Source organism: Accipiter gentilis, chromosome 7 (genome assembly GCF_929443795.1).
Source record: "Accipiter gentilis chromosome 7, bAccGen1.1, whole genome shotgun sequence".
Classification (NCBI taxonomy): Eukaryota; Metazoa; Chordata; class Aves; order Accipitriformes; family Accipitridae; genus Astur; species Astur gentilis.
Genome location: NC_064886.1, coordinates 41625314 through 41637898, shown reverse-complemented (window position 1 = coordinate 41637898; position 12585 = coordinate 41625314). Strand labels below are relative to the sequence as shown.

The following is a 12585-nucleotide window of genomic DNA, read 5'->3' as shown; positions in this document are numbered from 1 at the left end:
TCGACCGGCTATCCCGGGCCTCAAACATTCCCCAAGGAACTGCAGCACCAAAGCAGCTCTTACCCCTGGAAAAAAATCCCCCTGAATTTGGGAATCACAAGGGATGCTCCCTGTAAGATGCAATGTCGCCTGTGCCCGGTATCACAGCAACGACCGTTGCCCAAATAGCATCTCCTAAGCCAAAGTTCCCCCAAATTTGAGGGCTGTCCCAGGCAAATATATATATATTTTTCCACTCTGGCCTACATCAATGGGACTGTGGTGGCTTTAGGACTTCTGGCCACTGAAAGGCAAACCCTGAAGCAGGTAAAACCGGGCTGATTTCCACTTTTTTCTACATTGCGAAGAGCACTGCAAGCTTCACTGTTCAGCTCTCCTGTGCCACATCAGCCCTCCCGAAAGCCCGGTGCCTCCAGCTTGGGGAAAAAAAATCTCTCTGCTGAAGTGTGAATGAGTTTCCCGGGGTGTTGCTCGAACACAGGGAAATAGTTTGCAAGAAATTCCCGGTCGTGCTGCCTGCCCCAGGGTATGTTTTGCATTTTCCCTTGCCAGCCGCTGGCAGGGCTATGAGGCGTCTCGCTTCCTTCCAGCCTGCCGCAGTTGGCACCGTGAGCGGCTGAAAACCCCATTTTAAGGGGGTTATTATTTTCTCCTCCCCCCGCTGGGTTCCCCTTCACCCCAGGGAATTGAGGTTTTGCCTTACCAGGCTGCCCATGAAGTCGTGGACCCAAAGTCAAGCTAGAGGTGATGGCATCACCCCGCTGGTAGCAGAGTTGCAATTAGTCTCCAACTTGCTGGGCTCCAGAGGGGACAAGGGAATGGAGAGGCTTGATTATACGAAGTCCCTTTAAAATATCCTGAATTTGCCAGAATTTTTACAAAAGAAACAATTTTTTAGTGTGTGTGGGGGGTGTGTGTCTCCATCCAGCGCGGGGAAACAGGACCAGTGTCACAGGGGACGGTGATGCAAACTCCAGCTGCAAAGCTTAGCTTGTTTCTTGGTAAAGCAAAGAAATAACCCTCCTAGCCATATCTGATTGCAAAAGGGGTTTTTGGCTCTCCCCAGATCTCACAGGGGGGATCGGATTAGGATCGGTCGGGTGTTTAAAAACAAGGGCTATTACAACCACTATTTATTAGAAATGACAGTAAAGGTTGTGTACCTTAGATCATTATTTTTATTATACCATCTGTGCAGCTCCATACATTTCCCATTTCTCTATAGTACCCACATGGGAGTAATTACAGTTTTCTTCCAAGAAATGTGCGTGTAATCTGGTAATCCCAAAAACCCCCGTTGAAATCAGGCTGCAAATGGTCCCTTAACCTCTGCTGTGGCCAGCGGCCCTGGCTGGGTAGGGCCGGGCTGGGCTGGGGCTGCCTGGCACTGCCAGGGCAGCGAGGGAGGGACTGATCCGGGACCTGGGGCTGATCTGGGATGGAACTGGGGACTGCCTGGGGACGGACTGGTCTGGGGCTGGGGAGTCCCATCTGGGACTGGGGAGACTGGTCTGGGGCTGGGGAGACTGGTCTCTGGCTGGGGAGACTGATCTGGGGCTGGGGAGACTGGTCTGGGTCCGGGGATGGACTGCTCTGGGTCTGGGGATGGACTGGTCTGGGACTGGGGAGACTGATCTGGGTCTGGGGAGTCTGGTCTGGGTCTGGGGATGGACTGGTCTGGGACTGGGGAGACTGGTGTGGGATTGTGGAGACTCGTGTGGGACTGGGGAGACCAATCTGGGACTGGGGATAGACTGGTCTAGGACTGACGAGACTGGTCTGGGACTGTGGAGACAGATATGGGACTGTGGAGACCGATTCGGGACTGGGGATGGACTGGTGTGGGACTGGGGAAACTGGTGTGGGACTGGGGAAACTGGTCTGGGGCCGGACCGATCCTGGGGAGGCTGAGCTCAGCCCGGGACGGCCCGAGCCGGCTCCGGGGACGGACCCTCCCGAGGCGGAGGGGTCCCGGTCCCCGACCCGAGACCCACCGGCGCGGGAGAGACCCCCAAGTGGGCGGATCCTCCCCGCCCCCTGCCCCGCCCCCCTCCCCTGATTTCTCGGAAAGGCGCGCTCTTCAGAGAAAGTGGCGCCGGCCGCTAGCCCCCCACTGGCCGCCTTCCCATTGGATCGCCGGAGACAGCGACGGCCCTCCATTGGGCAGGGATCGGCTAGCTATTGGCTTAGAGGCTCGAGGGGGCGTGGGCGTGAATTGGCCCTCCTCCCCGCCCCGCTATAAAAGGCAGGGGGCGGTGGAGGGGAGCGGGCATTGGTGCGGAGCGATCGTGAGCGCAGGTACTGGCGGCCTCCCGTTTGCTCCACGGGGGTCCTTGGGCAGGGGGGGTTATGGGGTGCTGGGACTGAACCCGACCCCATATGTCTACAGCCCCCGTGCGTGGGGGGGCGGGGGGCAGCAGGCAGCAGGGAGTGAGCCCGCTTGATGCTGAGCGGTGCTGGGCTGGTGGGAGATGGTGCTGCTGTCCTTATTCCAGGGCAAAGCCAAGGATGGGTTGGGGGGGTTTGGGGAGAGTTTGGTGGTGGTTTGGAGCTGGGATGGGGAAGGTGATGAGCTGTGGTGGTGCCTCTGCCAGCCAGGTTTTTGGGGGTTTTTTTGGCTGCTTGTCCCTCCTGGCGTGGGGTGGGCGCGCAGCTTTGGTGCGTGGGGATGACTTCTTGGCTGTGTCCTGTATGTGGTGGCTCATGTGGCTAGTGGTAGCCTGAAGGGCTTGCCCAGCCTTTTGTGGAGGGGAAATGGAGCTCTGGCCTCTGCCAGTGATGGAACAATCCTAGAAAATGGGCTGATTTGGAAGAGAACCATTTACGGGGCTTTTTGTCTTGGCATAGATCAGGTGCAAAGTGTTTGCAAGGTGCAAGGGAGTCTGCAGAGAGGCTGTGTGTACCCCTGTCCCTCTTGGGATGAGCTGTGGCACGTAACGTTGGGGCATCCAGCTCTGGAGGGGCAGCTGAGATTGAGCGCTGTGCCCTTGGGGTTGTTTTGGCTGGTGGTGTTAGCTAGCACCATCCCTAAAAACGGAAGCTGTGCTGGGCTTGGCCGGGGAAGTCTGTGTGTCCTGCTGTGCAGCAGTAGGGTAATGGAGGAGGGACAGAATTTGGTGGCACTGAGCTGCTGTGAGCCTGTGGCAAAGCAGGGACCGCCAGGTCTCAGGCTGTGCTGGGAGCATCCTTGTCGTCACCCCAAAACTTTCCCATGGGGCAGTAAATAAAAAAAAAAGAACAAGGGAGAGGCAGTCCTGTAAAATTTGGAGGAGGGCTGTGAGCCCAAAAGGCCTGGAGGGCTGATCATCTTGGGGCTGCTGGTCCCTTCTGCCAGGCCACCAACTCCTGAAGTCTCTGTGGGTCTTGCTGTGAAGATGATGGGGGATGCCAGGAGGGTTGAGCCTGGCACTTTGCTTCCAGCTGGGCAAGGGAAGTTTTTTCCTGGGTCTTCCATGAAGTCACCCAGTAGTTTTGGCTAAAAATGACCGGAGGTCCCCAGCAAGGGTGGCTTGAGTTCACCCGGCTCCATCCTGGCATTGGTCCCCTGTTTGAGAGGATTGGTTGTGCGACCGCCATCCCTGCGGTGACTCCGGGTGCCGCCTGGAACCAAATGTCTGCTCCCCAAATAGGCAGTGCCCAGCGAGAGGGGCTGCCGTCTCCTACGGGGCAAACCCTTGTGCCAGACAGGGACAGCAGTTGTCTCCCGTCTCCTGCAGATGCTAATGGGTGTCTGCCCTGGGATGGCCTGTCCCAATGTCACTTGTTCAGGCGACAGCACAACCGGGCGCTTAATCCCCATCCATCTGCTTCCTATGTAACTTATCCCGCAGCAAAAAAAAGGAGTAAGCAGATCACCAAGCCAGCCTACTTCTGTGAGCAAGAGCTTTGGTTCATAGAGCTGGAGGAAGAATTTGTAGTAACTCACAGAAAATTGCCTTGATTTTTTCTTTATTATAAAAGCAGCAGGAGGGGATTTTCATGTACAGAGATTTGCATGTGGGACCTGCAGAGCTGCTGAGAGCTGCTCGTCTCTGCAGGCAGTGCCACTACCAGCTGTGCGTGTGGCAAACCACAGCAATGGCATGATCCCTCCTTGTACGCCAGCTGTGGTGGGACAGTCCTGGGGGAGCTAACGGGGCTTGGACCTCTCGCTCCATCCAGGATGTGTGACCGCAATGGTGGGAGACGGCTCCGGCAGTGGCTGATTGAGCAGATTGATAGCGAGCTGTACCCTGGGCTCATCTGGGAGAATGAGGAGAAAACCATGTTCCGCATCCCGTGGAAACATGCTGGGAAACAGGACTACAACCAGGAGGTGGATGCTTCTATTTTCAAGGTAGGGACAGATGGTTAATGTCTTTTCTCGACAGTTCTGCGACGCTGTTTTTTTAACCTTTTTGGCAGGCCTGTTGGTGGGAGATGTCCATGCTGTCTCTGGGTTTTGCATCTCTAACCCTTGCAGGAGATGCTTCACCCTGCAATTGGTCTCCCAGGCTCTTTTGGGGGTATTTGTTTCTTTTTGCCAAATGTTGGTACCGGTTTTAGGTTTGTTTTCAGCATGTTTGAATCCTGGTCTGACATGAGAAGGAGCTGGACGTGCTCCTTTTGACCTGCTCTAAACTTCTTACCAGGCTGTTCTTGATAAAAGGCTGGATTTACAAAAAAAAACCCAAAAAGACTTTGCAGGAGGGAAGGAAGTTTTGGATTTCATTGAAGGGGGGGGGGGGGGGATTTCCACTTTTGGGGAAAAAATGGAAAATTCCATCCCAAACCAAAAAGGTCAGGCTATTCCCCAGGAATTCCCTTCCCTCTGTCCCCACTTCCAAATACCTGTACCAGTGAGCGAGTTCACTTTCAGGGCAGTGACTGCTGGTTAGCAGCTGGTTTGGGAGCACCGAGTTACGAGGATGGCATTGAATTCAGCCTTCTGAAAATATATAAATATCTATTTACAAAATAATACATATTTTGCAGTCTCCCTTTAGTGGTAAAATATATTCTCTCACCAAAAGCACAAATGATGTTCTGATCTTAAAAAGAAACCAGCTTTTGTTTATTAGTCAGGAGCTGGAAAACAAGGTTTATTTTGACTTTTAATTGAGGTGTTACCAGGTCACTAGGAACACCACCGCTTCAGCAGCGATTTCCTCGCATCTCCAGCAGCTCCTGACCTGTCGGTGCGGAGATGAAGCTGCGTATTAGGACCTTGACCTCTGCTTTTTAAAACTTGGGTGCTGCAGCCCTTCCTGCAGCTGGGTGCATCACTGGGGCAGGTGGTGCTGCCCTGCACCCAAATACCCGTTCCCACGTGTGGCAGCCGTGCACGTGTCCGCAGTCTAGGAGTGAAACGGCGAATACGCATGGGGTGGTTGAGAGGGTGCAAGGGGCAGAGAGGCGAGGAGAGCAAGATGCAAAATGCTCCTTGCAGCCCCAGCTCCTTCACCCTTGGGGTTGAGGGGATTTGCAGAGCTCACGTGAATGATTATTTGTTTTATTTTTGTTCCTTTGTTTTAGGCCTGGGCTATTTTCAAAGGCAAGTTCAAAGAAGGTGACAAAGCTGAGCCGGCTACGTGGAAGACGAGGCTGCGCTGTGCTTTGAACAAGAGCCCTGACTTCGAGGAGGTGACAGACAGGTCCCAGCTGGACATCTCTGAGCCCTACAAGGTCTACAGGATCGTGCCGGAGGAGGAACAGAAATGTGAGTGCCCTGATAAAGGGCTGACCCCTGGTGCAGGTCAGTCCTGTGAGTAACCGCGGACTTGTGCTGCTGACCTACATCTGAGCAGAGCTTCCTGGCCAGACTCTGCTCCTCTGCTGTGATGCTTTGCTTTTCCTGCTTTGCAGAAGATGTCCCCTGTGTCACTGTGGTGGCAGGGAGGGGAAGGAAGGACAGGCTTTTTTTTTTTTTTTTCCTAGCCCCTTAACCCCCTAAACAGCTGCTTAGGAAACGTAAGCTTCTGTACTGTAAGGGTAGTGTAGGGGCAAATCCAAAATCTGTCTCCACTTGGGGGGTACTTGAGCCCCAACCCCTTGTCCTCCCAATGCCTGCCCTGGGTGGATGGCAGGGAGCTGCAATAAATCCCTTCTCTCTTACCAGCAGTGATTAGAGTAGCGGTAGTTTCACAGAGAGCAGTTGCTGCTGTGATGTCCGGTGTGGCACAGGTCATGCTAAGTATATCTCTATTTGTGGTTAGGTGTGTGTGTGCTTTTTCCTATTTTTTTAAAGTAAAAAAACTTGTGAAAAAAAAAATATCTCATTGTCAGGAAATCTGCCTTTAGCATCTCGGTCTCCTCCAGCCGTGTTCACACGGGGGGCTTGCTGCTGCTATGCAAATGGCACTGCAGGTTCCCACCAGCAGCATGACTGTGCTTGGGGTGGCTGGCAGAAAAAGGAGAAGCAGCAGCAGCCCTGGTCTCTGGGGTGCTCAGAAAAACCCCAACCTTTTCCTCTACTCTAGGTCTGTCTCTGCTAGCAGCTGAATTTTTGATTTGCCTTGCTGCTGGTCACTGTGCACTGGGGCAGTGGGTTTCAAATGGGTTTTTGGTCCTGAAAAGCAGCTCTGGATGGGGCTGCGAGCCCCCTCGAGGTGCTGTTTGCTGCGCTGTGGTTCTCGGTTTCATAACTTTCACGGGGTGAAGGGTTTCTAAAACCCAATGGCGAGATGAGCCAAGGCTGGGGCGGTGTGTGTCCTCACTGCATCCCGGCCTCTCCTTCCAGGCAAAGCGGGCATTGCCAACGGGAGCAGCCTGAATGATGTCACGGAGATGGACTGCGGTTCCTCTGCAATCGATGACCTCATCAAAGAGGTAAGCCCTTGCTGTAGCTGCAGGTTGCCTTGGCTGGAGGTGGACTGATGGCATTGGGTTGCCTGATAGCAATGCCTTCCTAAAATTCAATCTGCAAAGCTTTGGGGATGAGCAACGCCGGGTTTCGCAGCTCATTCGCGTGGTTGGGATGAACAGCTCGCTTTCCGGGCAGGTGAGACCTTTGCTGGGGGACGGTGGCTGTTTTGCAGCTCTATTCCCCTTCTTGGTGGTGTCACCTTGGGCTGCTTCTGCTCGGTAGCTCTTGAGGGTGTTATTTGAGCATACGGCCTGGGGAACGCCAAACTTGATCTTTCTAACCAAAAAAATTCATTGGCATCCCGTTGGAATTGCCATTTGGATCCTCTCTGAGTGCTGCAAGTGTCTCAGTGCAGGGCAGTGGCTGCCCAAGGTGTTGAAACTGCTCTGATCTTGGTGTCTGGTCTCGCACAGTCCCCCTGTGTAGATGAATACCTGGGGATGATCAAGAGAAGCCCCTCACCCCTCCAGGAGACCTGCAGAAACCCCCCAATACCCGACTGGTGGGTGCAGCAGCCCAGCCCTGGTAAGTAGCTGACAGTGTGTGTGGTGTTTAATGGGACAGGGTTTTTTGTTCAGGGCAGAAAAAACTTACTGTACAGCAGTGGTTAATGGGCAACAGTTGTATTTTATCTTCCTTATTAAGAATGCTTAAAGTACTCATGATGAACACTGTGCTTGGTACCAAGCACCTGACAGTGTGCATTTTACAAGATTAAATCCACCTGGGAGTATTTGCTGGCATCTTCTGTGTGGGACGTGGGAGAGAAAACCGGGGGGCGGCTGCTGGTGGAGGGGAGATAGTGTGGGATCGGGGTTTGGGAGCCAGGCGTGCAGGCACAGCTCAGCTTTCTGTCTGCCCGCAGCATTGCCCCTGATGAACGGATACTCCAGCTACGAGCAGCATCATTCGGGTAAGGCAGCTCCCCTGCTCGGTTCTGGACTTCGGCCATCAAATGCCTCTTTGGGGCTCAGCTTCGTGTGTGTGGTGGCAGAAGGCAGCTCTGGCTCTGCTCCCCACCTTGGGGGGAGGCTTTGCTCTGGGTTTGGGAGGTCCTGTGCCCTCCTGAGCATCCACAGGGTTTGCACGCTGAGCAAGGACACATCCTGCCTGTTGTCCTGTGGCTGTGGCCCTGGCACAGGGAGCTGCCCTGGGATGCTGGGATCAGCTGCGACTTTAGTGTGGGGAAATCTGCCCACAGCAAGAGAAGTGTGGAGAAAAGGCAGGAGGAGGGGGGTTCAGTATCAGGAGCTCTCATTTGCTGATCAGCACTGGCTGAGCGCTGGAGAAGATGTCCTCTAGCAAGTAGGAGGTCTCCTCCATCAAGTGAGGCTTGCTCCCAGGAAATCTTGCTACTCTCATGGAGTTTGGGCATTGCAGGGAAGAGCAGGCAGGGTTTGTCTTCTCCTGACGGGTGGTGTATGTGCCTATCTCCTCCCAGGTTACTCCCAGATGGTGATCAGCTTCTACTACGGTGGGAGGCTGGTGGGTCACATCACCACCTCGTGCACCGAGGGCTGCCGGATCTCGCTCAGCCAGCCCTCCGGCCACGGCGAGAAGCTGTACGCCCCAGACGCCCTGGAGCACGTGCGGTTCCCCTCGGCCGATGCTATCCAGAATGACCGCCAGAAGCAGATCACTAGGAAGCTCTTTGGGCACCTGGAGAGGGGTGTCCTGCTGCACAGCAACAAGCAGGGCATCTTCATCAAGAGGCTGTGCCAGGGCAGGGTCTTCTGGAGTGGGAACACCGTGGTCTACAAGGACAGGCCCAACAAACTGGACCGGGATGAGGTGGTGAAGATATTTGACACCAACTTGTTCTTCAGAGGTTTGTAGGAGCACTTCCCTCTTTCTCTTTGTCCGCTTGGTGGGGTTGAAAGGGTGGAGCCCTTGGCCTTGGAGCACTTGGGAGTAATCCCTGTCCATCACCCATGCTCTTGATGAGTAGCTGATGCTACCAGATCTAGGAAGGAATAACCTGGTGTCTTGTGTCACCAGCAAACTCCTCCTGGTTGGAGGCTTTGCACAGCGAAGCTGGCTTCTCTTGAACCAACAGCTTTCTTCTGCGGCAGGGTGCTTGGTCCTGAAGCTGTGTAGCGAAGGCAGGCAGCTTCCAACTGTGCCCTTCTCCTTGCAGAGCTGCAGCAGTATTATAATAACCAGGGCCACTTCCCAGACAGCAGGGTCATGCTGTGCTTCGGAGAGGAGTTCCCAGATGCGGTGCCACTGCGGTGTAAACTCATCCTTGTCCAGGTATGAAGGGATGCCTTTTGGAGCTCTGCTGCTGAATTTCCCACCTTGTCTAGACCATATTGTCTGTGTCCCCTGCCCCAAGCAGGGCTCTAGCTTCAACCCCTGGAGCCACAGGTCATTTGGGTGCTTGAATTAGTCAGGTGGCAGGTGTGGCATGAGTATCGGCTTATCCACAGCCTCCTGAGAGGTCTTTGGACTGCTGCTTGTCAGGGGCTCCTTGGTCTGGGTAGATCACGTTTGCAAACAAAGCTCCCAAATGCCAAAAGTTTTTCTAAGCTGCTAGGAAATTTGTTCTCTTTCCTCCTGTTCCTTGGCACTGGGACCTCTGCCCCCTCCTGTGGGAAAGAGGGGAATAAATCCCTGGAAAGGTTGAGTTAAGGGACAGCCTCAAGCTGAACAGCCAACAGATGTGGTGAACAACCGTGGTGGACAGCAGTGGGGTTGGGAAACCTTCAGGAGGGTGAAGGATGGGATGGGATGAGAGGGGCAGTCCCTGTGGCTCTGGACAGAAGCTTTTCCCTGGAGAAGCTAAAGCAATTTGGGGGTCTCAAAGCCTTGGAGCAATGAGTAGGGTGTTTCTGGAGCCTGCACCCAGTGTGGGACCTCCTTGGGCCAACAAGGCTATGGCAGCAGGGACATGGCATGGAGGGCGCAGGGAGGGTGTTGCATCCACCCTTGAGCAAGCAGAGACCCACCAAGTCTGTGAGGTCCTGGAAGGGATTTTACAAGTTCTGAGGTTGGTCCTATGCCTCCCTGCAGAACTTTCTGACCTGGTCACCTCTTCTTGCCTGGTGTGTCCGCACCAGAGGATCACTCTGCGTGTGCTGGGACATCCCCCAGCCTGTCCCGCCTCCCTGTAGCTCTGCTGGGAGAGGAGCTCTTGTGGCTACTGCTTTTCTCCTAGAGGTACTTGTGCCAAGGTGGCTTGTGGCGTTGGACCTGTTGGCCTGGCTGGCCCTGGCCACCCGTGTCTGTTTGGCAAACTGGTCTGCTATGTCTCTCCCACTCCATACCCTGCTGCCTGGCCTGGTGGGGGTGGATGGCAGTAGTGGGAGATGCCCAAAGAGGTTCCTCTTCGTTCAGTCTCTTCATGACTTTGTCTTTTTGCGTAGGTGGAGCAGCTGTGTGTCAGGCAGGTGGTGGAGGAGGCTAGGAAGACCTGCAGCAGCAGCCCCATGCTCCCCATCGCCGATGAGACGCAGCATGACCAGGTGTACAGGATCTTCCAGGACATCTGTGGGACGCACCAGCGGCCACTCTTCAGAGAAAACCAACAGATTGCTGTCTGAGCCTCCTTCTCCGCGGACATAGCGCGGTGGTTCGGGTTGATTTAGACCCAGTTTGGTTCCATTAGTGCCTAAATTCTCCTTTTGGAAAGTTGGTTCTTGTTCTTTGCTGTTTCCAGTCTGGAGGCTGTATAAATACAGCAGTAAAAATTGCTGAGAAATTAGGTTGGATGCTCAGTGTCTGTCCCATAGACACCAAACTGATAAAAATGACTTTTGTACCAAGCAGGGTAGTCCGTGTACTGTTGTCTGTAGCTAATGGCAGGGGGAGGAGGGAGCATCTGAGCTGTGCAGGAAGGTTAGGGCTGGGAGTGCTTTGCGTTGCCTTTGTTAATGGCCAGTCAAGCAGAACTGAAAATCAACAGCTATAACGACCTGCCCCAGTGGTCTGCAACTTGGACCTTGCTCAGAATAGCAATTGGGTAGGAGGTGACTCGTGGAAAAACCTTGAAATGCTCAAATGTAGGAAATTCTTTCCAGAAATCAGATTGGTTTCCCCCCTCACCCCCAAAGAGTCCTGCTGATGGAAGATAGGGTATGCCTTCCAAGGAGACCCTTCTCAAATTCTTTATTTTTGCTGAGAGGTTTATATGTTTATTTGTAATACCAAAGTATTCTGAAATTTGGAAACCAATGCAGAGATGATATATGTAAATGTTGAATACAGGAACTTAGGAATCTTAATTTTTCCTAACCAGAGACAGAGTTTATATAAATATTATATATCTTTAATTTTAAAGATTGCAGCATAGTGTGACTAGTTTGGCTTCACCCTCCCAAACGCATGTGTTGGTCTCTCCCAAGCGTGACCAGGCAGCGGCATCCATGTGTAAATCCTCATTAACACGCTTTGTGTGTGCACCCAGCACGGGGGAGCTGCTTGGGCATGGGGCTTGTGCCTTGCAGCGGACACGAACCAGGACTGTACATGTGTGTGTGCTACTAAGCTGCCTATTTATTTCATGCCTGTAGTTTATGAAATTTTTAAATTTTTTTTTATCTTTCTGCAATTAAAGTGCTATATTTTGTATTTTCCCTTGCAATGTGGTTTTTGGTTGCGATGAGTGGGGTGTTGTATCTTTGGTGGGGGGGGGGGGAAAGAGCCTGGTATCTCTGACTTGCTCTGGCAGTGGGGTCTGTGTTAAGCCTCTGCTGTCACCTCTCTCCTGGTCCGTATCTGCCTGGCTTCATCTCTAGGGCAGGAGAGATGAGCCAAAATGCTGTAATGCAATGGAGTGAGGAAAAGGGTATCGCTTGTTGGGCCTTGATTCAAGGGAACATGAAGATGGGTCCCTGCCCATCTACCACAGTGCTGATGTGGGCTGTGATGCTCCAAGGTCATGGGATGGGGGTCAGTTATTTATGGTCCTGCTCAAAGACATACTGTGGTCCCTTCCTCCTTCGTTGCCTGGTGGAGCTGTTCCCTGCTGTATTCTCCATCCACCTTTCTCATGGGGCAGGGTTAGTGGTGGTGGGCGTTGTTTGGGGAGAACCAAGGGCAAAAAGGGAGCATCTGCCTTGATCAAACAACAAAATCAATATTGCAGCAGTGGAGATGGAGCATCTGCATCCTTACCTGCCTTCACTTCAAGCCTGTGTTTGGGGCAGCACCTCAAGAGGTTCTGGAAGGGTGTGAAGACCATGTTTTGATCTGTCACCTTGCCCCCTGTGATGGAAACCCACCACCTGCTCCTTCCCCACAGCAGGCTCTGCCATGTGCTGAGGGGGTGCCTTCATAGGGTGACCCTGGTACCCAAGGTGCTGGGGGATGTAGGTGCTTGTGAAGGGGATGCCTGGAGATCCAGTCTCCTTAGGAGATGCTGAGGAGGTGGATGCAAAGCTCTTTTCCCTGCTTGGATATCAAAGCAGATGTCCTGGTTTTGGCTGGAATAAAGTTAATTTTCTTAGTATCTGGTGTAGTGCTGTGTTTTGGATTTAGGATGATAACATGCTAATGTTTTAGTTATTGCTAAGCAGTGTTTATAGTAAGTCAAGGACTTCTCAGCTTTTCATACTGCCCTGCCAGTGGAGGTTGGGAATGCACAAGAAGCTGGGAGGGGATGCAGCCAGGACAGTGGAGCCAAAGGGGTATTCCATACCATATTATGTCATGCCCAGTATATAAACTGGGGGGAGTTGGTCAGGGGCACCATGGCTCAGGGCTTTGGCTGGGCATCAGTCAGCAGGTGGTGAGCAATTGTA

The 12585-nt window shown here is 53.3% G+C and overlaps 1 protein-coding gene across 1 annotated transcript; it reads left to right on the top strand.

Annotated features, from left to right (window-relative positions):
- The first annotated feature begins 2272 nt into the window (after nucleotides 1-2272).
- On the top strand, nucleotides 2273-11413 carry IRF8 (interferon regulatory factor 8). The gene is made up of 9 exons (XM_049806265.1): nucleotides 2273-2298; nucleotides 4162-4336; nucleotides 5515-5698; nucleotides 6719-6807; nucleotides 7258-7369; nucleotides 7710-7757; nucleotides 8286-8672; nucleotides 8982-9097; nucleotides 10210-11413. The coding sequence occupies exons 2-9, from the start codon at nucleotides 4163-4165 to the stop codon at nucleotides 10384-10386; spliced, it is 1287 nt and encodes a 428-aa protein (XP_049662222.1). The 5' UTR covers nucleotides 2273-2298; nucleotide 4162; the 3' UTR covers nucleotides 10387-11413.
- Nucleotides 11414-12585: the final 1172 nt, after the last annotated feature.

Bases quoted from the DNA above. Each gene is read 5' to 3' on its own strand.
- IRF8 (XM_049806265.1), top strand. From the start codon at position 4,163: ATGTGTGACCGCAATGGTGGGAGACGGCTCCGGCAGTGGCTGATTGAG. The intron at 6,808-7,257 runs GTAAGCCCTTGC...GGTCTCGCACAG, and splicing joins TCGATGACCTCATCAAAGAG to TCCCCCTGTGTAGATGAATA. The intron at 9,098-10,209 runs GTATGAAGGGAT...CTTTTTGCGTAG, and splicing joins GTAAACTCATCCTTGTCCAG to GTGGAGCAGCTGTGTGTCAG.